The sequence below is a fragment of the Pelophylax lessonae genome (genome assembly GCF_965119305.1).
Source record: "Pelophylax lessonae genome assembly, chromosome: 10".
Classification (NCBI taxonomy): domain Eukaryota; kingdom Metazoa; phylum Chordata; class Amphibia; order Anura; family Ranidae; genus Pelophylax; species Pelophylax lessonae.
This window is the reverse complement of record NC_138777.1, coordinates 167,564,949-167,588,132: the sequence shown is the minus strand read 5'-3', so window position 1 is coordinate 167,588,132 and position 23,184 is coordinate 167,564,949. Positions and strand designations below refer to the sequence as shown.

General features: G+C 46.2%; 1 protein-coding gene across 1 annotated transcript in view; it reads right to left on the bottom strand.

The window, feature by feature from the left end:
- The window catches only part of MTA2 (metastasis associated 1 family member 2), a 58,306-nt gene extending 37,973 nt beyond the window's left edge, over positions 1–20,333 (bottom strand). Inside the window, exon 1 of the mRNA XM_082270325.1 lies at positions 20,178–20,333. Within this exon, the coding sequence (XP_082126451.1) occupies positions 20,178–20,205 (28 nt within the window). The 5' untranslated portion in view covers positions 20,206–20,333. The remainder of the gene's footprint in view (positions 1–20,177) is intronic.
- Between the last annotated feature and the right edge of the window lie 2,851 nt (positions 20,334–23,184).

Genomic DNA, 23,184 nt, shown 5'->3' with positions numbered 1-23,184 from the left:
GCGCCAGTACGCATCCCGGAAGTGACGTCAGAACGGCCAGTGCTGTGTCCCTAGTGTATGGGAAGTATCGATCTTCCATTCGCTACTGCCCAGGGCTTCGAGACCGCTTGTGCCATCCTGAATCCGGACATTGGGATCATCATTCCACTTTGCAATACTGCCATGTTGTTTTTATTACACCGCTTGTGAGTACCTGTTCACTGTGTCTATTAAACGTATGATCCTGATATACTGCACTCAGTGTGGCGCCTGTTTTTTCCCTGCAAATCAGGAAAGTAATGGATCCAGAAGTCAGCACCAGGGGATGGGGAGAGGCTTCCACTGCTTCCACCGAAATCATTGTCCACTGTCATGGCTGCCGCTGTTTTCTATGGCAAACCACCGCAAAATGGCTGCCATGCATTGCAGCACAAAGGCTACAAAGAAATGGCCCCGCATGAAACCACAAGGCTCTCAGGGACCCAGGCCTCAGGACAGGCACAGGCAAGACGGGGGGGGACCTGACAGGAGCCCCCACCAGATACAACCCCTCCCCCCGCACAGCTGATCGTTCGGTCGCCTGTAGCGCACCCCCATTGCCAGCATAGCACCCTGGCCACAGCCCGGGAGGTGTACCAGACCACCCACACAGCCCCAGCATTAGTGGAGGGGGGGTGAGGGGGGTGCGTAAGGGGAAGGAGGGAAACCCCGGGGATTCGCCCCATGGAGGGGCCTACGTCCACCCCAAAACCCTCCAGGGGGAGGGGCAGCTACTCAATATTCCAGGAACCAGGCAGGCACCGCTCCAGAGAGAACCCATTGCCATCTAAATGGGGAGGAACACTGCGACTGCAAGGCGTTTGTAGGCCAGTCCTCGTTTGGTGGGGCTATGTCACGGCCGACCTAGCGCAGAGATCTGCGCACGCTCGCTGGCCAGACTGGGTTCCTACTGGTTCTAGATTATCCAGCCCGGGAGTTGACTGTAGATCTCACAGGAAAAACAAGAAAAACATTTATGTAAAAGAAAAAAAAAAAATTGCCAGGACCTAGCAAGGAACTCCTGACAAGGCAGAAAAAAAAACTAAGTACCTGTAGCAGAGAGTGGGAGTATACCCCCTGGGACTGCCCATAGATGTAGCCTGACTTTTTCTGCCTAGTGACCCACTCCTGTAGGGGGCAGTATAACCCAATGGTTAAGAATATCAGGAGCTGTGTCCATCAAAGAACGAAAGAGAAATGTGCCATTTCTTTTTTTTTTTTTTAAGGGTTAACTTACCATTTAAAATCAAAAAAGCTGCATGATTGTATTTTAAGGAACAGGGAGCAAAAACAATCAGCATTAGATGAGGTATGTGAAATGGTTTTTCACTTTCCATCTGAAAGTGAAAACATTTTACAAATAGTGCAGTAGTTAAAATCAGTTACAAGGTGACTATGACAAGTCTGGGTAAACTTTCTAAAAGTGTCTTTCTTTTGTAGTATCTAAAATTCATATTGGAGCTCAACGTTAAGGGTACACTGCAATGGTTTGGAGGTAAATTTTTTCTTCAAGTTTACAAGTTGTTATACATTAAGTATTGAGGTTTTTGTAACTTTATTACTGCACTTGCAACAAAACATCTGAGCACTCTCTGTGAGATATATATAATTTTTTTTTCATATATATATATATATATATATATATATATATATATATATATATATATATATATATATATATATATATATAAAATTTTATTTTTAATTTATTTGCACTGACATTCAAATTTTCATGACACGCTTTCAGGGTGTACTCCATATATCACGTGGCCATGTTTTCCCTCTCTCATGTGCTTGTATTATGCAGCCTCACTGTAATTCTATCAAGTAAGAAGGAATGACCGCACTTCCGATGAAATTCAAAAAAAGGAGTATATTTATTCCACATCAACCAAATGGCAAATATAAAACATACACACTGTGAGTGCAGGACAAAGTGGTAGACGCGTTTCACGACTAGATGTGTCGCTTACTCATTGTAATGAGTAAGCGACACATCTAGTCGTGAAACGCGTCTACCACTTTGTCCTGCACTCACAGTGTGTATGTTTTATATTTGCCATTCGGTTGATGTGGAATAAATATACTCCTTTTTTGAATTTCATCGGAAGTGCGGTCATTCCTTCTTACTTGATGTGACTCTGGATTGCGGATCCGACCGGCACCTGATCCCAGTCTAACCTGGAGCGGTCTCCCCAGCTTGGACTCTGCCTATCTCACTGTAATTCTAGCCATACAGGTCCCTCTCAAAAAATTAGCATATTGTGATAAAGTTCATTATTTTCTGTAATGTACTGATAAACATTAGACTTCCATATATTTTAGATTCATTACACACAACTGAAGTAGTGCAAGCCTTTTATTGTTTTAATATTGATGATTTTGGCATACAGCTCATGGAAACCCAAAATTCCTATCTCAAAAAATTAGCATATTTCATCCGACCAATAAAAGAAAAGTGTTTTTAATACAAAAAAAGTCAACCTTCAAAAAATTATGTTCAGTTATGCACTCAATACTTGGTTGGGAATCCTTTTGCAGAAATGACTGCTTCAATGCGGCGTGGCATGGAGACAATCTTGCCTGTGGCACTGCTGAGGTGTTATGGAGACCCAGGATGCTTCGATAGCGGCCTTGAGCTCATCCAGAGTGTTGGGTCTTGCGTCTCTCAACTTTCTCTTCACAACATCCCACAGATTCTCGATTGGGTTCAGGTCAGGAGAGTTGGCAGGCCAATTGAGCACAGTAATACCATGGTCAGTAAACCATTTACCAGTGGTTTTGGCACTGTGAGCAGGTGCCAGGTCGTGCTGAAAAATGAAACCATCTCCATAAAGCTTTTCAGCAGATGGAAGCATGAAGTGCTCCAAAATCTCCTGATAGCTAGCTGCATTGACCCTGCCCTTGATAAAACACAGTGGACCAACACCAGCAGCTGACATGGCACCGCAGACCATCACTGACTGTGGGTACTTGACACTGGACTTCAGGCATTTCCCTCTCCCCAGTCTTCCTCAGGGTCCAGTTACCTCTTCTCGTTGTGCAGCGTTTTCTGACACACTTTTTCCTTCCCACAGACTTCCCACTGAGGTGCCTTGATACAGCACTCTGGGAACAGCCTATTCGTTCAGAAATTTCTGTGTCTTACCCTCTTGCTTGAGGGTGTCAATGATGGCCTTCTGGACAGCAGTCATGTCGGCAGTCTTTCCCATGATTGCAGTTTTGAGTAATGACCCAGGCTGGGAGTTTTTAAAAGCCCCAGGAATCTTTTGCAGGTGTTTAGAGTTAATTAGTGGAGTCAGATGATTAGGTTAATAGCTCGTTTAGAGAACCTTTTCATGATATGCTAATTTTTTGAGATAGGAATTTTGGGTTTTCATGAGCTGTATGCCAAAATCATCAATATTAAAACAATAAAAGGCTTGCACTACTTCAGTTGTGTGCATTGAATCTAAAAGCGGCTGCAGTACAGAGCAAAGCCGCTGCTTCATGTGTACGGCTCCTCCATTCACAGGCGGAGTGCATCTGATATCACTCCGCCTGTGAGCCGGCCCTATACAGGAAGTAGCGGCTCTCATCCCATACTACTACTGCACCTCGTAAGGGATGGCTGAGCCATTACCAAGCAAAAACCGGATCGGCCAGTGGATCGGTCAATGTTACCGATCCCCCGATCCATCTAAAATGGCCATATCAGCTTCGATATCTTCGGATCGGTGCATCCCTATATACAAAAAAAAAAAGGGAGTGTGTAACACCTAGGTAATATGGTGTACACAAGAAAAAGTGGGTTGATAGATGGGCACACAGAGCGTTAAAACAGACCTTTATTGAAACCTTGATTGAATAATAAAAGACACAACCACTGCATGTCAACGTGAACCAGGTAAATTAAAAAAGACAACATTGTCTAATAGGGATAAGGGAAAGACCAGCAGCTGCTCATACTTTCCCCAAGTCAATAGATGCACCAATCACCAAAATATCAGCCGATATTATCTAAATCTGGGTGAACCATATAAAAACAGTCTTAGATTATGTGGATATAGGTATAACAAGGTAGCTGTGCAGTCACTGGGAGGTGGGGGGACCCCCCTCTGGAACAGTATCCAAGCAATTTTTAGCTGAAATTGCTGATAATGGCAACTATCCATGGTAGCGGATGACAAATAGTCCAAAAATTGTGGCAGGGGAGGCACTCCAGTTACAACTTGTAATGATCAGAATAAGTGTCCATAGATCATCCATGCATCCGCTCATGGCTAGGGATCCCAAAATTACGGATGGCAGGCAGTTCATAGATAGTAACAGAGAAAACACTTCAGCCACAAAGTAAGGCTTTAGAGTGGATTATGTATCCATAAATCATCCATCCAACCGCTCATGGATAACAGTTCTCAGTTAAGTGATAATCACCAAGCCAGTGGCTAGTCATAGGTTGGACAGCATGTGGGCTACACTCAGCATATATATGGAGATCACCCGTGGTCAGTAGGAGAGACTTGGGGTCAGGGGGAGTCACTTTACAATTAATCGATAATCCCTAGTAGATAACGTGTTCAGAGCAAGTGTAGAACCCAGTATATCAAGGTAATGCAGGCATGTAGGTGAACACTCACCCCTATAGACCTCTGCTAAAAGCCACACTTGTGCTTGTCTCCAGAAGCCGCGCTGTGCTGATGCTGCCGCCATCTCTCTTCCATCCAATAACCACCTCCGGGTCCTACTCACACACCTGCTCTCAGCTACAGGGTGTATGTTTGCCGGTCATAACCCGAGGTCATGTCAGTGCTGGTGATGGGATTATTCAATCAATAACGCTCCGTGTATCCATCTATCAACCCACTTTTTCTTGTGTACACCAACACCATACTACCTAGGTCAGTGATGGCAAACCTTGGCACCCCAGATGTTTTGGAACTACATTTCCCATGATGCTCATGCACTCTGCAGTGTAGTTTACTATCCTAGGTGTTGCACACTCCCTTTTTTGTATCACATAGGAAAGAGTTGATAAAGACGATCTACCATTAAGAGAGGCGAAAAGTGAAGAGATCAGACAAGGAGACCCCGGGGAATGTGACAAGTATGCTCAAAAAATTCTGTCACGTAGTAAAGGGTTGATAAAAGACGATCTACCATTGAGAGGCGAAAAGCGAGAAGATAATTGGACAAGCAAACCCCGGGGAGTGTAGACAAGTATGTTCGTAAAACGTCTTGCGAAAAGAAAAGGTAGAAGTACGACCAAGAGGCAAAATCCAATTGCGTAATTGCAAATAATGAAAATGCTCCTGGCTGGGGATCTTTTGCGTCTCCTGAAGGGTCTCCCGCGACAGAAATGAGCATGCAGTTAAAAAGTGATGCACCCCAGGAAAGCCATGGAAGGCCTAACAGTAGAAGGCACAAGGTTGTGTCACCCCAGTGGAAAAAGGGGAATATTACATTAGTGATTGGTAAAAGAGGTAAGAAAAGAGATATCAAACAGAATCCCACAGCTTCAGGCTATGAAGCATTAAAGGGCTTAGTGTTAAGTTTTATTTTTAAATAAACTTGTACCCCAAAGATGACTGAACATTTAGATTCCCGGATATGTCCCGTAATAAGTTTCTCTTTAAAGTAGAGAGATCTTGAAAACATAAAAAGGCTCTGTGACAAACTCACTCAGGAGGGGCTTTTGGCGGGGACTGCAGGCTAGCCTCTTGCCTACTGACTATGGGCCCTGGCTTGTGAGGGAACACTGCTCTTTGTGGGGGTGTATGCTGTGGGGGGGGGGGGGACCCTTGGAGTAATGTTACTTTGAATTCAAGTCCACATCTCCCAAAGACACAGACACTCTGGGACTCTAGGCCTAGGATCCATGTTAATGGCCTAGATGCCTATTGCCAATAGGGGACTGCTCCACACAGACTCATGGCAGATGCGAATATCATCAGCTCAACCACCTGTCTTCCACACATTGTTCATTGATATAATTAACTCACCTATTGTCTACTGTGGGGATGTGTTTACACTTGTAATAATGTGTATTATACTTCATGAGCAAGTCTGCTAGTTAATTAGCTCAAGATAATTAAATCCCTAACAGCCATTAGTTGCTAGTGGGAAAGTAGAATACTGTTGGTGAAATTATATTTCTGTACACAATTTCATATGCAATCAGGCACCAGACCTGGTAGGGTATATTTTCAGGTGAGTTTGTTCAATAAATGTTCCAGATCCTATATAAGCTATTCTCGGCTAGTTTTGTATGAAGGTGGCTAGGATATCGAATATCTATGTTCAAGACTGAAGGAAGTGGTATTCTGACGGAAGCACATTGTGGGGTCGGGGTTCCATTACAGGCTCTATGCAAAATTGGGTTAATGCTTACTTTAAATAAAACTACATTCATTTATAAAAAAAAAAAAAAGATGCAGAACAAAGGAAGGAAAAGCTCTCGTTTTGACCTGCCAGCACTTGGGAAGACATCACGATCGCTGGCTACATAAAACAAATTCCTGAACAATCCAGGAATTCATAACAAGGAATCAAATACAGTATTGCTTGTGTGAGCAGACAAACCTTCCCAAAGTCTAAAACACAACTCTATAAATATTTCTTCAGTATTAGCTATAGACCTATGTGGACACTAGAGCTGCACGATTCTGGATAAAATGAGAATCACATTTTTTTTGCTTAGAATAAAGATCACGATTCCCGGCGTAACATCATCCTTTACATTATACAAAAAAATTGGGCTAACTTTTACGGTTTTGTCTTTTTTTTTTTAATTCATTAAAGTGTATTTTTCACCAAAAAACTACGTTTGAAAGACTTCTGCGCAAATACAGTGTGACATAAAAGATTGCCATTTTATTCTTTAGTGTCTCGGCTAAATATATATATATATATATATATATATACACACACATACATACACAAAATGTTTGGGGGTTCTAACTAATTTTCTAGCAAGAAATAACGGAATTTTTGTAAAATCTTACCTGTAAAATTCCTTTCTCTGAGTCCTCCGACAGTCGCCGCCTCTTCATATTCATCACATATGGGGGTATTAGACTTTGCTCCGAAGGAGTAGCTAGGCAACAGAATATGTTAACATTAAAGCTTTTAACATATCCCACCCTCAAGGGGTGGTCCCCTCAGTCAATACCCTCCTACTTCCTGCAACCATATCTCAGTTTTAGTGGAATAGCAGTAGAGTATACAACCAAACCCCAAAAGAGGGGCGGGGGCGGCGACTGTCGGAGGACTCAGAGAAAGGAATTTTACAGGTAAGATTTTACAAAAATTCCGTTTTCTCTTACGTCCTCCGACAGTCGCCGCCTCTTCATATTCGTCACATATGGGGACGTCCCAAAGCAGTGCAAACATGAGGGGTGGGAAACGCATCCGCGCCGAAAAGGCAACGCAGTCTCCGCATCAAAGAAAGGAACCTTACCAAAGGAAGGAAACCAGCTGGGCAACAGGAAAAAACAAGTGCTCAACAGGAGCAACAACCCAGGAAAAGACAAATAACCAGGGGATAAAAAACTTATCCCAACAGCCAGAGGTCCCCAACAAGGGGCCCTAGGGAATTGCCGCACTAAGAACCTTGCGGCCAAAGGAAGCATCCGCCGATGCCTGAACATCTACTTTGTAGAATTTTGTGAAAGTGTGCACGGTCGACCAAGTCGCCGCCTTACACACCTGGGCTACAGAAGCCCCATGACGACAGGCCCAAGACGTACTCAGAGATCTAGTAGAGTGCGCCTTCACAGGCACAGGGGGAACCTTCCCCTGCAAGGCATAGGCCTGTTCAATGGTCTGCCTGATCCATTTGGCGATGGTAGAGGCCGACGCCGCCATGCCCTTCCGAGGACCCTCTGGAAGAACAAACAAGGAGTCCGTCTTTCGAAAAGACTCAGTCGATTTAAGGTAAACCCTTATCGCCCGAACAACATCCAGAGAATGTAATCTCACCTCCTTTGGATGTTTAAGCTTCGCACACAGCGAAGGCAAGACAATATCCTCATTAAGATGGAATTCCGAAACTCGTTTCGGAAGAAAAGAAGGATTAGGTCGCAAGACCACCTTATCCAAATGAACAACCAGATACGGAGACTTGCAGGACAAAGCTGCCAGCTCCGACACTCTGCGAGCCGAAGTGATCGCCACCAAAAAGGCGACCTTTTTGGACAACATAGACAACGAGATCTCCCTGATCTGTTCAAAAGGAGCACGTTGCAACACAGACAGAACGAGATTCAAGTCCCAAGGGGGCAAAGGATCCCTCCTAGGAGGAACCAGATGCCGCACACCCTGAACAAAAGTGCCAACCAAGGAGTTGGAAGCCACGGGACGTTGAAACAGAACGGCCAGCGCAGACACCTGACCGTTTATCGTAGCCAGCGCCAAACGCTGATCGACACTCGTTTGAAGGAAGGACAGCACTCGGGAAACCGAGTACGTGCGGGGCGAAAACCCCCTGGACTCACACCAGGCAAAATAGGCCTTCCAAGTACGGTAATAAACCTTCCCCGAGGAAGACTTCCTCGCGTTGATCAAAGTATGAACGACCTCTGGGGAGAGACCCTTCTCCTTCAGGACCTCGGTCTCAACAGCCAGGCCGTCAAAGCCAGAGACTGTAAAGCAGGATGGTATATCGGTCCTTGAGACAGGAGATCGTCTCGAAGAGGCAGACGCCACGGGGCATCGACCGCCAGATTCACGAGGTCTGCGTACCAGGACCGGCGAGGCCAGTCCGGTGCCACAAGAATCACCGTGCTGCGTTCCGAGTGTAACCTGCGAAGGAACCTGGACAGCAACTGAATCGGTGGAAAGGCGTACATCAGCCTGTACTGATGCCACGGGGCCACTAACGCGTCCGACGCGTCTGCCCGAGGGTCGCGCGTCCTTGCCACGAACCTTCTCACCTTGTTGTTGAGACGAGACGCGAACAGGTCCACATCTGGAAGACCCCACTTCGCGCACAACATCTGGAAGACAGCCGGGTGGAGAGACCATTCCCCCTGATCCAGGGTCTGGCGACTCAGATAGTCCGCCTGCCAGTTCTCCACCCCCGGAATGTGAACCGCCGTTATCGCCGGGACATGAGTCTCAGCCCAAAACAGAATGTCGGCCACTTCTCGAGCCGCTCGGGCACTCCTGGTGCCCCCTTGGTGGTTGGGAGGCTACAAGAAAATGGCCGCCATGCATGTAGAACATGCGGCCGGAGCGAGTGTAGGCAAAATGGCGCCGAAACCGCCGCTCCACAGTACAGTAATGCACACGTCTGTATATAAAAAAACATGTCAGATCGCCGCAGCGATCGCTGTATAATGCCCAAACATGCCACAAAACATGCCCCACAGCACACAGCTTCTCACACTGACAAAGCTGACACACACAGTGTCACACAGCTCCCCCCCCCCCCTTGCAGCCCACAGCATGCAGCCGAGAGATAGGGAGACAAACAGTGTGAATAGAGGCAGGTTACACAGTCCCAGACTGACACCCCCCCCAGACAGACAGGTCCCCACATAAATACACTTACCTCACAGTGGCGTGGGGGACCCGCACAGGCGAACAAGCCGCTGCACATGAGGCAGGGAGAGTCGCATACAAGACGCACAGAATGGGGGTTAAGAAACCGCACAGCGTCCAGTGAGGTAGCCACCTCACCAATCATCCCTGCACCGAACAGGGATGGGTCGTTCACTGTGCCAGGAGCGTTACCTGGCTGAACGCTCGATGGCAGGCTAGGAAGCCACTGACCCACGACCTGCGACCAGGGGGATCAGCCCGAGACCCAACCCGCATGATCCTCTTCATCCGAAGAACTAACTAATGCTGACAAAAAGAACAGCTAAGTAAAGGTAGAGAGAAAACTCAAACAAAAAATCAAAAAAGAAGAAAGAGTCTGGGGCACAAAGCCCCAGCACAGAGAGAGCCAGCCACTCCTGACAAGCTAGACATAAAAACTGAGATATGGTTGCAGGAAGTAGGAGGGTATTGACTGAGGGGACCACCCCTTGAGGGTGGGATATGTTAAAAGCTTTAATGTTAACATATTCTGTTGCCTAGCTACTCCTTCGGAGCAAAGTCTAATACCCCCATATGTGACGAATATGAAGAGGCGGTGACTGTCGGAGGACGTAAGAGAAACTGATTTTAACTTGTAAGCAACAAGTGTCAGGAAAAGGCTTAGTCTTCGAATCCCTGTTCACATACGTGCGATGACAGACATCGCCTGTGATTCGGAAGCGCACTGCTCTGAAAATTACATGAGATGTCTGTGCGGTGCCAATTCAGCCATACGGATTGTATGGCTGAATTTGCATTGGATTCTGACCAAAGTCACACAGGACCCATTTTTGGATCCGACTCCCCACCAGAATTGGATTGCGATCCGATTCATGGCCGAACTGACAGTTCGCACTGTGTTATGTGAACTGATCTGGGGGTGTCGTTAACTTCATTTTAACACCCCCAGTGATTCGCATATGGCAGTGTGAACTGCCTGTGAGTTAAATGCGATGCGAGAACCCACAGTGCATTTGCAGGGTTCCCGCATCGCATATATGTGAACTGGCACTAAGAGGTTAAACTGCCCTCACTTACAGATGGAAGTTCATTCCTTTGATCTAAAAGAACGAAATGATACATTGTAAAGCATTGTTTTTATAGTCATCTAGCAACCTTAGGGGCTCTTTCAAACACAGTGCGGAGAACAGCTGTCATCCGCTTGCTCAGCGGTGGATCGGCAGATCGATCCCCTGCTGAAATAAACGGAGTCCGTCTGACGGACGGGCCCTGTGTGAAAGGGGCCTAACAATGTTTTTTTTTTTTTTTTTGATAGCTGTGAGTGAGCTGTCAAAAGAAGTATCAGAGAACGGCTCTGTAAGAATCAAGGACATACTGTTTTAAGATCGTGAAGATGGTGAATCGAGATCGCAATTTTGTAATGATTAATCGTGCAGCTCTAGTGGACACCATTTATATGAGACACACATTAAACAGCTCCTCAATCTGACAGAAATCTGTAAAGCACCTGCAACCCTGGCCAGCCTATGACAAACACCACCTCAGTGCTTTTCACCTAGTAGTAGATAAATAAAAGCACTGCTGGTTACAAATGACGACAGCTTGTTGTTTGTCTTAGCAGATGAGAAGGTGGGGCAGGGCTGACCAGTCAAGAAGAATTAAAAGTACAAGATGTTTTACCACAATACACCAGCACTAGGATTTACAGCTTATAGCTCAGCTGCTGTATCCTTAAGCCCCATACACACGTACAGATTGTCGGCCGGAAATATTCGGCCGCCGACCGATTGGCCGATTGTAGGCTTGTTAGTATGATGCTTCCGACAGCGCATTTTCGGCCGAACAGAATCTATCGTGCAGACTTTAAAATATTTGTTGGCCGTCACTAGAACGGCCAATTGTTCGCCAGTCAGTACAGAATTCGGCCGACAAACAGCAGATTAGCAAGACTGGGCATGCTCAGAGAAGAAAAAACACACGGAAAGTTAACCATCACATGACATCACTTCTGCCGTCGGCTGTTGTTGGCCGACAAAATTTGTGTGCAGTCTTTAGCACTTTTCAGCCGACACGACAGCACCGGACAAAAGACGGCCGATCGTTCAGACGACATTCGGTACGTGTGTACGGGGCTTAACACTATAAAAACTTAGTGACAATCTATCTACATCACCACATATATAGTGCTAGCAAACGCGTTATCAAACAAAATATCCTAAATTGCCTGTGCATTAAAAAAAAAGTCCAAAATTTCATTAAGTGTCAAGTATCCAAATTAGAGATGCACTGAAATTTTGGCCGAAAAGGTACGCAATCTTGCGCTATTTCACGGTGCTCAGGGTGTGTTTTGCATAGGTCATGTGACTCAAAAATAGCATAAAAAATTTAACACCGGTGCGCTATTGATGCGTTTTTAAGGGGGGGGGGGTGCATTTTTGGTGTGATTTTTTTAACTGACCAAAAATGCAGCAAGCAGGCTTTTTAACACCACAACGGAAGCACAAGGGACCAGCGTGAAGACATGCATAGAATTTAAAGGGATACATTTTTCTTGAGCTTAAGAGTCGGTTCACACTGGGGCGACACGACTCTGTACTACTTCGGGGGCGACTTGTGCATTCCCATGCACCACGACTTCGGAGCGACTTGCATGGACTTCACATAATGGAAGTCTATGCAAGTCGCTCCGAGGTCGCCCCAAAGTAGTACAGGACCCTAATTCCAAGTCGGAGCGACTTGTGTCGCTCCTATTAGAACGGGTCCTGTAGCGGTCAATGGACTGCGAGGGAGCGCGACTTGTCAGGCTGACAAGTCGCCTGACAAGTCGCGCTAGTGTAGACCGGGTCTTACTTGTACTAGAGCAGGGGTCCTCAAACTACGGCCCTCTAGCTGTTGAGTAACTACATATCCCATGAGGCATTGTAAAACTCTGACATTCACAGACATGACTAGGCATGATGGGAATTGTAGTTTCTTAACAACTGGAGGGCCATAGTTTGAAGACCTATGCACTAGAGCAGTGTTCCTCAACTCCGGTCCTCAGGGCACACTAACAGGCCAGATTTTAAGTATTACCTTGGGGAGATGCAGACTAGAGTACTGCAATCACCGAGCAGCAAATGATATCACCTGGGATGTATTTCAGTTATCTTGCAAACCTGGCCTGTTAGTGGGCCCTGTAGGCCAGGGTTGAGGACCACTGCACTAGAGGTTCCAATAACGGCTGACAATTCATATTCATGATATTCAATAAAAAGTCGAATACAATTACTTATAAAAATATACATTGCTTCCTGCATTTACAGTACCAAAATTTTCCATCCGGTGCACCTCTAGTCCAAATACAAGTGCGAAGTGCTGTGCAAAGTCTCTCCAAAAGCAATAGAGCAGACCTTCAGCCTCTCGAGGACAATCCCACCTCTCCACATTTTACTGAGGAAAGGAGGCGGCGGGCATGTCCCCATATTATCAGGAGGTATGCCGGCTGAACCCAGGGAAACAGCCACTAGCCTAGCGATGGCGTCACAGGGAAGTATGGCAGCGCTGGACCGAGCGCAGCCAGAAGAGGATCTCAGCTGACAGTGCTGGATCAGCTGGGAGGGTGCGTATCAAAAAGTTACCATAACTCATAAAAAAAAAAAATAAAATTGGAGGTGGAGGTAGTTCTGCTTTAATCCATCTGTGATCCCTCACCTTCAGATCAAAGAACTCATTAAATCACCATGACCACCCAAATCAGGCAAGTCATTAGGCATTTGTTGCCCCGGGGGAATCTCCTTCCACGACCACGCTCAAATCATCTCCACTCCTTTAGGTTTCCATACAGAAAGCAGAAAAACTTTACCTTTTATTTTAAAACTTGCCCATAAAAACATAAGTAATGCCCACTCACATTGTAAAGTGCTTTGCCCTGCACAAAGGTTAAAACATTGTTTTCTATGAGATGCCGACACCACAATCAATCTGTGCGAGTGGCTTCCTATTAAACCGGACTTCTAGGTGTACAGTGCAGGGTGACATCCTGTCCTGCTCCACCCTGACGCGTTTCATCAACCTGACATTTTCAAGAGGTGCCGCTTGAAAACACCAGCATGAGAACAAATTATTTCAGGATGACATTGGTGGTATTTTTTAATGAATCTGTTCCAGCTGTAGCAATATATTACAATATTAGCAAATAATAACTATTTGAATCTGTTAAACATTGCCTAACTGTTCTCCAAGAGCCTTGTAAGGGTTGTACTGAATTTGGTGCTAGACTTCCTAACACAATAATACTGCCAGAAATGTGTTGCAAAAGCCAGCCCCCATATCCTTTCAAGAGGATACTTTTTATTGGAGTCATTCATTCTAAGGCTACATTCACATCGGTGATTGAGGCTAATGTGAATTGTAGCAGCAGAAATCTTCAGATTCCTTCTGTGGCTAGGTGCGACCGCCGCCTCTGCTCGCTATAATGACAGGTTTCCGGTGGTCGCAACTGTTCGCAGCTTTCTGCACCTAAATCGTTGGAATGAACGCAGCCTTAAAGCAGAGTTCCATCGAAAAGTGGAACTTCCACTTTAAGTGCTCCTGACCCCCTGACATGCCACATTTCTTTTTTTGGGGGGAGCGGGTACCTACATTTGACAGGTGCCCGCTCCCACTTCCGCTCAGGCTGCCTAGGTGGCTCAAGCGGAAGTTCTCCTCTCCCCCTCCTTGCAATCTTCTGGAACAAGTCACAGGTCCCAGAAGATTGCCCGGCCAATAACGATGCGCAAGGCGACTTGCACATGCGCAGGGCACACCCGGCTGTGAAGCCGCAAGCTGTCACAGCTGGGTTCCCACACTAGGGATGCCAGGGCCAAGGAGAGGGAGAGAAGTGAGGCTTCGGGCAACCGAATCGCTGGATCGTGGGACAGGTGAGTGTATTTATTAAAAGTCAGTAGCTACACTTTTTGTAGCTGCTGACTTTTAATAAACATAAAAACAGCTGCAACTGCACTTTAAGTGTAGCTGTACTTGGCACCTAGCATTTGGAGCCTTTTGTTATTGGGCCCTTAGCTCTGAGTTGGCATGGAATCTCATGAAGGAAGAGGTTGTAGTGTGGTGAATGAATATAGTAAGACAATGATTTTTTTTTTGCCCAGACATACACCTTGCTTTGCTCTTCTGCTGTGTAAAAGGCCCTCATTAGTCTTTGCAGATCGCAAAGACTAATGCTGGGTTCACACTTATGCAAACTGGATGAGGGTTTTCCCTGCATCCATTTCGCATGACAGGGAAGTGTGATCGGCTCTCAATGGAGCCAGTTCACACACTTCCGGGGTGGCCGCAGCCGGCATTTGGAAAGGGTCCTGTGTGTCTTTGGCTCAGAATCGGGTGCAAATTCAGGCAGAAATTCGAACCCGATTGGCACCTGAATCGGTGAACCCAGCCTTAACTTCCTCAGCCACTACTACCAGGAAGTTGGCAAAGTGTGAAAGGATGAGAGTGCCACAGTTTAGGGCAAGTGTGGTAAAAGGTAATAAATCCTGATTAAAAAAGTCACAAGACAAAGCTAGCGTGTTTCAGGGGTTCAAGGCTTACTCTCCATCTGGGCAGCCCGATTTGCACCACCACATAAGGTGGTGACAAGACCTATGTAAAGGCAACTTGCAATGAGTGAAACCTGTGCTAGGTGCCAGGCTGCCCCAGAATCTTCCAGGGCTCTGACCTGGAACCTGCATATACCTCTTGACATCAGAACACTTGATAAGTTTGTCTTGCGCCACTTGAAGAACTTGTCACTATGGCTACAACAAATTCAAAATGAATTACCAATATTTCAAAAATTATGAAACTGGTAATTTAGGCCAAATCTGAGTTGGGGTACAGAGATATACCAGTGCTCACAGTGGGGCATATTTGTGCTTGAAAAGCTTCCATTAATGTGACATTTTCCTGCTCAGGGCACATGGGTTGCTAGGACAAACAAACGGATTCCCTGGCAGACAGCTGAATGTAAATAAAGAGGCCGGGGATGCTGACATTTCCCAAATATGGCAATGGCCGGCAGCTAAATGGGGATGGGAAAATGAATGCTAGGATGCAGTTGACTGCACAGCTTAGCGACCAAAGACACCATGAAGTCACTAGCTTTATAGCAACCAAGGGCGCTATGTGGCCCGGGTGCTAAACATGCATGGAGGATGGACTGTCTAGTTTGGACACTCATGCCCCAGTGCATCCCTCACTAATCTACTATGCAATGAATCCATGTACCCATTTCTGACAGGCATCAACATTTGTCATGTGGATGGACAGCAGAATTCTGAAGAGTTTCCATAACACTTTTTTCTTGCCTCCAAGGGATGTGGATCGTCAACATTACGGACCTCACAAATTGTTTTAAAGGATAAATTATATTGCTGGAAAATTGTAAATTATATTACTTGGATCCCACAAATTACTACAAGTCCTAAAGCTGGCCATACACAAAAATTTCAGATGGTTCCTTGTGAACTGGGTAAAATTAGCAATGTGGGCGGTTCTGTCAGTCCCTCCCAATAAAAACTTTTTTACAGGCAATTTTGTGGAGGGATCTGGGGGTCCCAAAGACCCCAAACCCCTCCTCTGCCAAGTTTGGCTGTTTTGAATGCTGTAATTTTTTTGAATTTGGCGCCGAGTACCCGGAAGTGATGTCATGACATAACTTCCGGGTTTTTGCATGAAGACCCGATCAGAGCCGAATGCGGCTTTGATCGGGTCTTCTCTTCGGCGGCCGTGCAGGTAGGATGGCAGGGTCTCTCGGTGGGACGGGAGACTAAGGCGAGCGAGCCCCTTCTGCTCCTTGTAATGACAGCCGAGCGGCTTCTCAGCCGCATCAGTTGTCATTACAAGACAGCCGACCATCGGCTATGGACGCCGGTACCGGGGTGATGCCTCTAGCTGTAGGTATCACTCCGGTACAAGCACTTTTCCCGAAATATCTGCAACCTCAAGTCAGATTCCGATATATCGGGGAAAGTGCATATCGGCCCCCCGATATATCGGAGTTGCCAATAATCGGTCGATCCCTATTAACAATACTAAACCCAAAAGCAAACAGATTACCGCTTCCCAATTCTCAGATGTGATGGTTCTCCTTTATTCACGCTGTGCCAGCAGTGAATTGAGGAATGCTGATAACTGGCACTTCCTGCTTACGCTGTGACTGGACACAGCTGATCACATGGTAAAGAGCCATGTCATAGGCTCTTTACCGTGAGCGGAGATGTGGTGTGTCCGAGTGACACACCACACCACAGATCAGCACACTGTGTGCCCCCGGGGGCTCGCACTAGCGGTGAATCCTGAAGGATGTCATAAGCCGCCTTATCAGAATAACTGATCCACCCAGATGTATTATACGTCAGTGTGCGTGCGACCACATGCATGATTCTATGCTTTATATAATGCGCCTTTTAACTCCATCCCGCCCGGCCAATAGCAAAATGGTCAGGCAGGAAGGAGAGAAAAAAAAAGCATTGAATAAAGAATAGAACGCATGCCAACGCACACCGACGTATAATACATCTAGTGCTTAAATATTAAATTAATAAAGCATTAGCAGCGCTCATCCAGTGAAAACCACACTGTGCGTTTAACCGCTTGCCGACTGCTCACAGTATATTTACTGCGGCAGTCAGCCCCTCACAGGCAGAGTGACGTAGGTCTACGTCGCTCGCCTGTGAGGCTCTGGGGAGCGAGCGCGCTCCCGCGCGGTCACGGACCCCCCCGCGCGTGTGACCAGCGGACCCGATGTCCGCCGGTCACTCGGCGATCAGCGGGGGAGAGGGGGGAATGTCAGGCAGCTTGTGTAAACAAGCCACCTGTCATTCTCCTCGCTGTAAAGACACTGATCACACGGATCTAGTATGTAGATCCGTTGATCAGTGTCCTTACAGCTCAAGCCACAGCCAATCACAGTAGAAAGCACGCCCTTAGGGACACACACAGCCCCTCCCTCCCAAATAAAGTTAACCCCTTCACTACCAGTGTATTTTTACAGTAACAGTGTATATGTATAGCACTGATTACTGTAGAAATGTCACTGGTAACCCCAAAAGTGTCAAAAATGTCAGTCAAGGGTCCGATCTGTCCACCCCAATGTCGCAGTACCGCAAAAAAAAAAAAATCGCAGATCGCCGCCATTACACGTTAAAAAAAAAAAAAAAAAAAAAAAAATGACAAAAATCTTTCCCTTTGTTAGTAAACGCGATAACTTTTGCGCAAACCAATCAAAATACGCTTTTTGCGATTTTTTTTTACCAAACATAGGTAGCATAAAACAAATTGGCCGAAAATGTTAAAAAATTTTGATTTTTACATTTTTTTTGGGGGGGAATTTCATATAAAAAAATTTGAAAAATATTGTTATTTTTGCAAAATGTACGCTCTTTTTTTGTTTATAGCGCAAAAAGTAAAAATCGCACGGGTGATCAAATACCACCAAAAGAAAGCTCTGTTTGTGGGGAAAAAAAGGACGTCAAATTCGTTTAGGTACAGCGTCGCACGACCGCGCAATTGTCCGTTAAAATCATGCAGTGCCGAATCGCAAAATACCCCCTGGTCATTAAGCAGGAAAATCCTCCGGGGCTTAAGTGGTTAAAGACAGTTCAATCTTGTTCCACCATCGTGAGTGAATCTGGAGAAAGGCGTCTACAACCGTCCAGTCCCCGGAATAGTGCTGTGAATGACAACGTCCAAATACATCTTCACCACACCTTGTGGGTTCCACTCCCTATCGGTAGTACACTCCTCCGGATCTATAGTAAAACAACAGCCTCTCCGTCCACAGTCAGCCGCACTATGGGTAAGGATCTCATCTGAGCTTTTCTCACAAGGAAAGAAATACACTCCATAGCGTAATCCCATCAATTAATAATAAACCTCCCCCTTTACACTGACGCAGGACAGCGCTCCGGCCTAACGCTACAGAAACACACAGGCTTAGATCTAAATGAGCCGTAAGCTGAAATAATGGCAGCTGATCACAGACAGGTGGGTATGGATTGTCAATCGCCTTTCACACCGCGTTCATATAACAGAACTTTATTGGACGGTCACAAAACTGAACCTTATTGGACGTTCACACCGCGTTCATATATTAAAACGGTCATATAACCGAACCCTAATAGACGTTCACGCCGCCTTCATAAATTAGAACTTTATAGGACGGTCACATAACCGAACCCTATTGGTTGGTCACACCGCATTCATATATTAGAATGGTCATATAACCAAACCCTATTGGACGTTCACACCGCGTTCATAAATTAGAACTTTATAGGACGGTCAGATAACCGAACCTTACTGGACGTTCACACCGCGTTCATATATTAGAACTTTATTGGACAGTGACATAACCAAACCCTATTGGGCGTTCATATAAAAGAACTTTATAGGACGGTCACATAACCAAACCCTATTGGATGGTCACACCGTGTTCATATATTAGAACTTTATAGGATGGTCACATAACCGAACCCTATTGGATGGTCACACCGTGTTCATATATTAGAACTTTATAGGATGGTCACATAACCGAACCCTGTTTGACGTTCACACCGCGTTCATATATTAGAACTTTATAGGACGTTCACATAACTGAACCCTATTGGACGTTCACACCGCGTTCATATAATAGAACTTTATAGGACGGTCACATAACTGAACCCTATTGGACGTTCACACCGCGTTCATATATTAGAACTTTATTGGACAGTCACATAACCAAACCCTATTGGGCGTTCATATAATAGAACTTTATAGGACGGTCACACCGTGTTCATATATTAGAACTTTATAGGATGGTCACATAACCGAACCCTGTTTGATGTTCACACCGCGTTCATATATTAGAACTTTATAGGACGTTCACATAACTGAACCATATTGGACGTTCACACCGCGTTCATATCATAGAACGTTATTGGATGGTCACATAACTGAACCCTATGGGTGGTTCACACCACGTTAATATAATAGAACTTTACTGGACGGTCACACCACGTTCATATATTAGAACTTTGTTGGACGGTCACATAACTGAACCCTATTGGACGTTGGCACCGCGTTCATGTAACAGAACTTTATTGGACGGTCACATAACCAAACCCTATTGGACGCTCACACTGCGTTAACAGAACTTTGTTGGACGTTTTCATTGACGGTCAGTTATGGAAATACATTTTGGAAATAAGAACAGGGAGTTCCTGTGTGCAGTGATCAGTCTGATCCCAGGAAATAATAAATAGGTGATGACATCTCTGCTCCATTGTGAGTGTATAGAGCCCAGGCAGCCATCATGGTGTCCTCACCCCCAGCTCTCCCTCTATTCCCAGGTACAGACTCCACACACCTCTATCAGGGGCAGTCCACCTATTAGCCTCTCCCTGGCTGCCCTGGTCACATTACTCCGGTCACAGGCCTCTATAGAGAAAAACCAGCTCAGCCGGCATGTGTCCAGAGCGGCCAGACATGCTGGGACTTGTAGTTCCTCCGGCCGGCGGCGGCCTGGTCTCCCTCCGGCCTGCACAATGGAGGCTCCCCGCCTGCCCGCCACACACGGCTCATTGTACACACACCATTCACCGGACTCCCTCCTCTCCCCACACTCTGCCGCCAATACTTACCGCCCACCCGGTACATATTGGCCGCCATCTTGCCCTCTCCCGCGCACAATAACTCGGGGCGCCGAGTGTGTTTCCGGTGCCCGTCAGGGTGAGAAGAAAAGGGGAGACTTCCGGCAAAGAAAAAAAAAATAAAAAAAGAAGGGGGGGAATTTCCGGAAGAACAGAGGGGTTAAAGAACTACTTCCGGCGGGAAGGACGCGGGAGGCCGGAAATGGCCGGATGTTATCAGGGAGGTGGGGGAGGCCGGTATGGAGGGAGTATTAGCGGTGTGTGCTGGAAGCTGCCATAGCAAATACCGCACCGACTGACTCCTTTAAGTGGGAATGAAAGTGAAGCATTGAAAACGTGTGAGCAGAAGGGCTCCTCATTGCAGAAAAGACAGACTAGAAGTCACACTCCTATGCCTGGCTGCCATCTTCGTTAGGCCCCTATTAAGCCTGAGGGTGAAGGAGACGCGCGTGTCCTCTCTATGGTTTTATGTGCACGTTTGTCACTCGTGCGTGTTGTGCCTAGAGTTGTACATTTCCTGAAAATTTTGAAGCCACGAGTAAAAAAAAAATGTTTTTTTCTGGAAAAAGTTGAAGTTTTCAGACAAATTGAATAAAAATTCAGTGTGGAGTAGATTTACGAAGTCATTTTGTCACAGTGGGAAGGTGAAATGCAGTGTATATATATATATATATATATATATAGAAGTATGATGATTGAAATAAAAGTACAGCTTATCCAGTAAACAAGTTCGGCCCCTTTCACACGGCTTTCCGATCCGGTCCATCTGTCAGTTTTTCAGGCGGACCTGATCAGATGCTTGAGCAGGAGCAGGCGATGTCAGCGATGACATGTCCGCTGACACCCGCTGCTATCCTGTCTGTGAAATCCAGATGGAGGGCAACCCTATTTTCCATCCGCCTGGAAGATGGAAAGAAATTGCACAGGCGGTCCGCTCTCATCCAATTCCCCCATAGAGAGCAGTGGGGCTCTGACACCTCCCTCTCTGCACACAGAGTGGAGACGGAGCTGTCATCCACCTGCTCAGCGGGGATCGGCGGATCGATCCCCGGTGAGCAAAATGGAGTCCGCCGGGCGGAAAGCCTGTGTGAAAGGACTTCTCCATCCTGTTCACACCTGAGCATTTTTCAGCTTGTAAAACACTCATCTCTGAAGTCTCAAAATTCCCAACAAGCAAAATCCCATTAAAGCGGAGTTCCAGCCATTTACTCACCTGTCCAACGGTCCAGCGATGCGGCCGCCGGAAGCCTCGATCCTCTCCCTCGGCGCTGGCATCACTGCTGTGGGCACCCGGCTGTTACAGTTTGCGGCTTCACAGCCGGGTACTCACTGCGCATGCGCGAGTCGCGCTGCGCGCCGCGATTGGCCGGCAATCTTCTGGGACTTCTGACGTATCCCAGAAGATTGCAGGGAGGGAGGGGGAGAGGAGAACTTCCGCTCAGGGCGCCGCGGCGCTCCGAGCAGAAGTGGGAGCGGGTACCTGTCAAAACTAGGTACCCGCTCCCCCCCCCAAAAAATGACATGCCAAATGTGGCATGTCGGGGGGTCAGGACTCCCTAAAGCGGAAGTTCCACTTTTGGGTGGAACTCCGCTTTAATTTCAATGGTCCCTGTTCACATATCAGCATTTTGTCACCTGAAGCTCAAAAAAGTACATGAGCTTCTTTTTTGGCAGATTACAAGCGTTTTTTTTAGATGGCCATGCCTGCCTCCAAACACCTTGCAATAAATGCTTGAAAACGATACATTTGTGTGAATGGAGCCTTAAACTTGATTTTTAAAGTGGAGTTCCATCCTGGGGGGGGGGGGGGGGAATTAAAAGTCAGCAGCTGCAAATACTGTAGCCACAGTTCTTGAATATGCTCATAACAACCTCACCGCCAGCATTTTCGGACCTCTTCTTGGTTTTTGTGCAGTGGGTTCTCACCCTTATGGGGTTGGAGTTAGTCCTTTTTAGAGGAGGCTACCTCCTGTTTCAATGTGGCCACATCCTGAGCTAGTTTCTTTAGTGCAGTTTGCATAGCTGACAAGGGTTAAGGTTCCAGGGCCTCCTCTGAAGTATGCAGGTTATAATTTCTTGGTCACTGCTAACATGGCATCCGTTTCTTCCTGTTCACGCGCAACCGCATCCACCACCGCATTGTGGAAGGAGGTGGGTTTCGCCGAAAAGTGTTACTAAACCCAGCACCCTGCACCCTGAATTCATACCTCTTGAAATTTTCCACATTTTGTCATGTTACAACCAAAAACGTAAATGTATTTTATTGGGATTTTATGTGAAAGACCAACACAAAGTGGCAAATAATTCTTAAGTGAAAGGAAAATGATAAATGGTTTTCACATTTTTTTTACAAATAATTATCTGAAAAGTGTGGTGTGCATTTGTATTCAGCCCCCTAACTAAAATCTAGTGGTACCAGTTCAGATGTTACCTAATTAGTAAATAGAGTCCACCTGTGTGTAATTTAATCTCAGTTTAAATACAGCTGTTCTGTGAAGCCCTCCGGGATTTGTTAGAGAAACTTAGTGAACAAACAGCATCATGAAGGCCAAGGAACACACCAGACAGGTCAGGGATAACGTTGTGGAGAAGTTTAAAGCAGGGTTAGGTTATAAAGAAATATCCCAAGCACTGTTCAATCGACCATCCGAAAATGGAAGGAGTATGGCACAACTGCAAACCTATTAAGACATGGCTGTCCACTTAAACTAACAGGCCAGGCAAGGAGAACGTTAATCAGAGAAGCAGTCAAGAGGCCCATGGTAACTCTGGAGGAGCTGCTGAGATCCACAGCTCAGGTGGGAGAATCTGTCCACAGGACAACTATTAGTCGTGCACTCCACAAATCTGGCCTTTATGGAAGAGTGGCAAGAAGAAAGCCATTGTTGAAACCAAAACCATAAGAAGTCCCATTTGCAGTTTGCGAGAAGCCATGTTGGGGACACAGCAAACATGTGGAAGAAGGTGCTCTGAACTTTTTGGCCTGAAAGCAAAATGC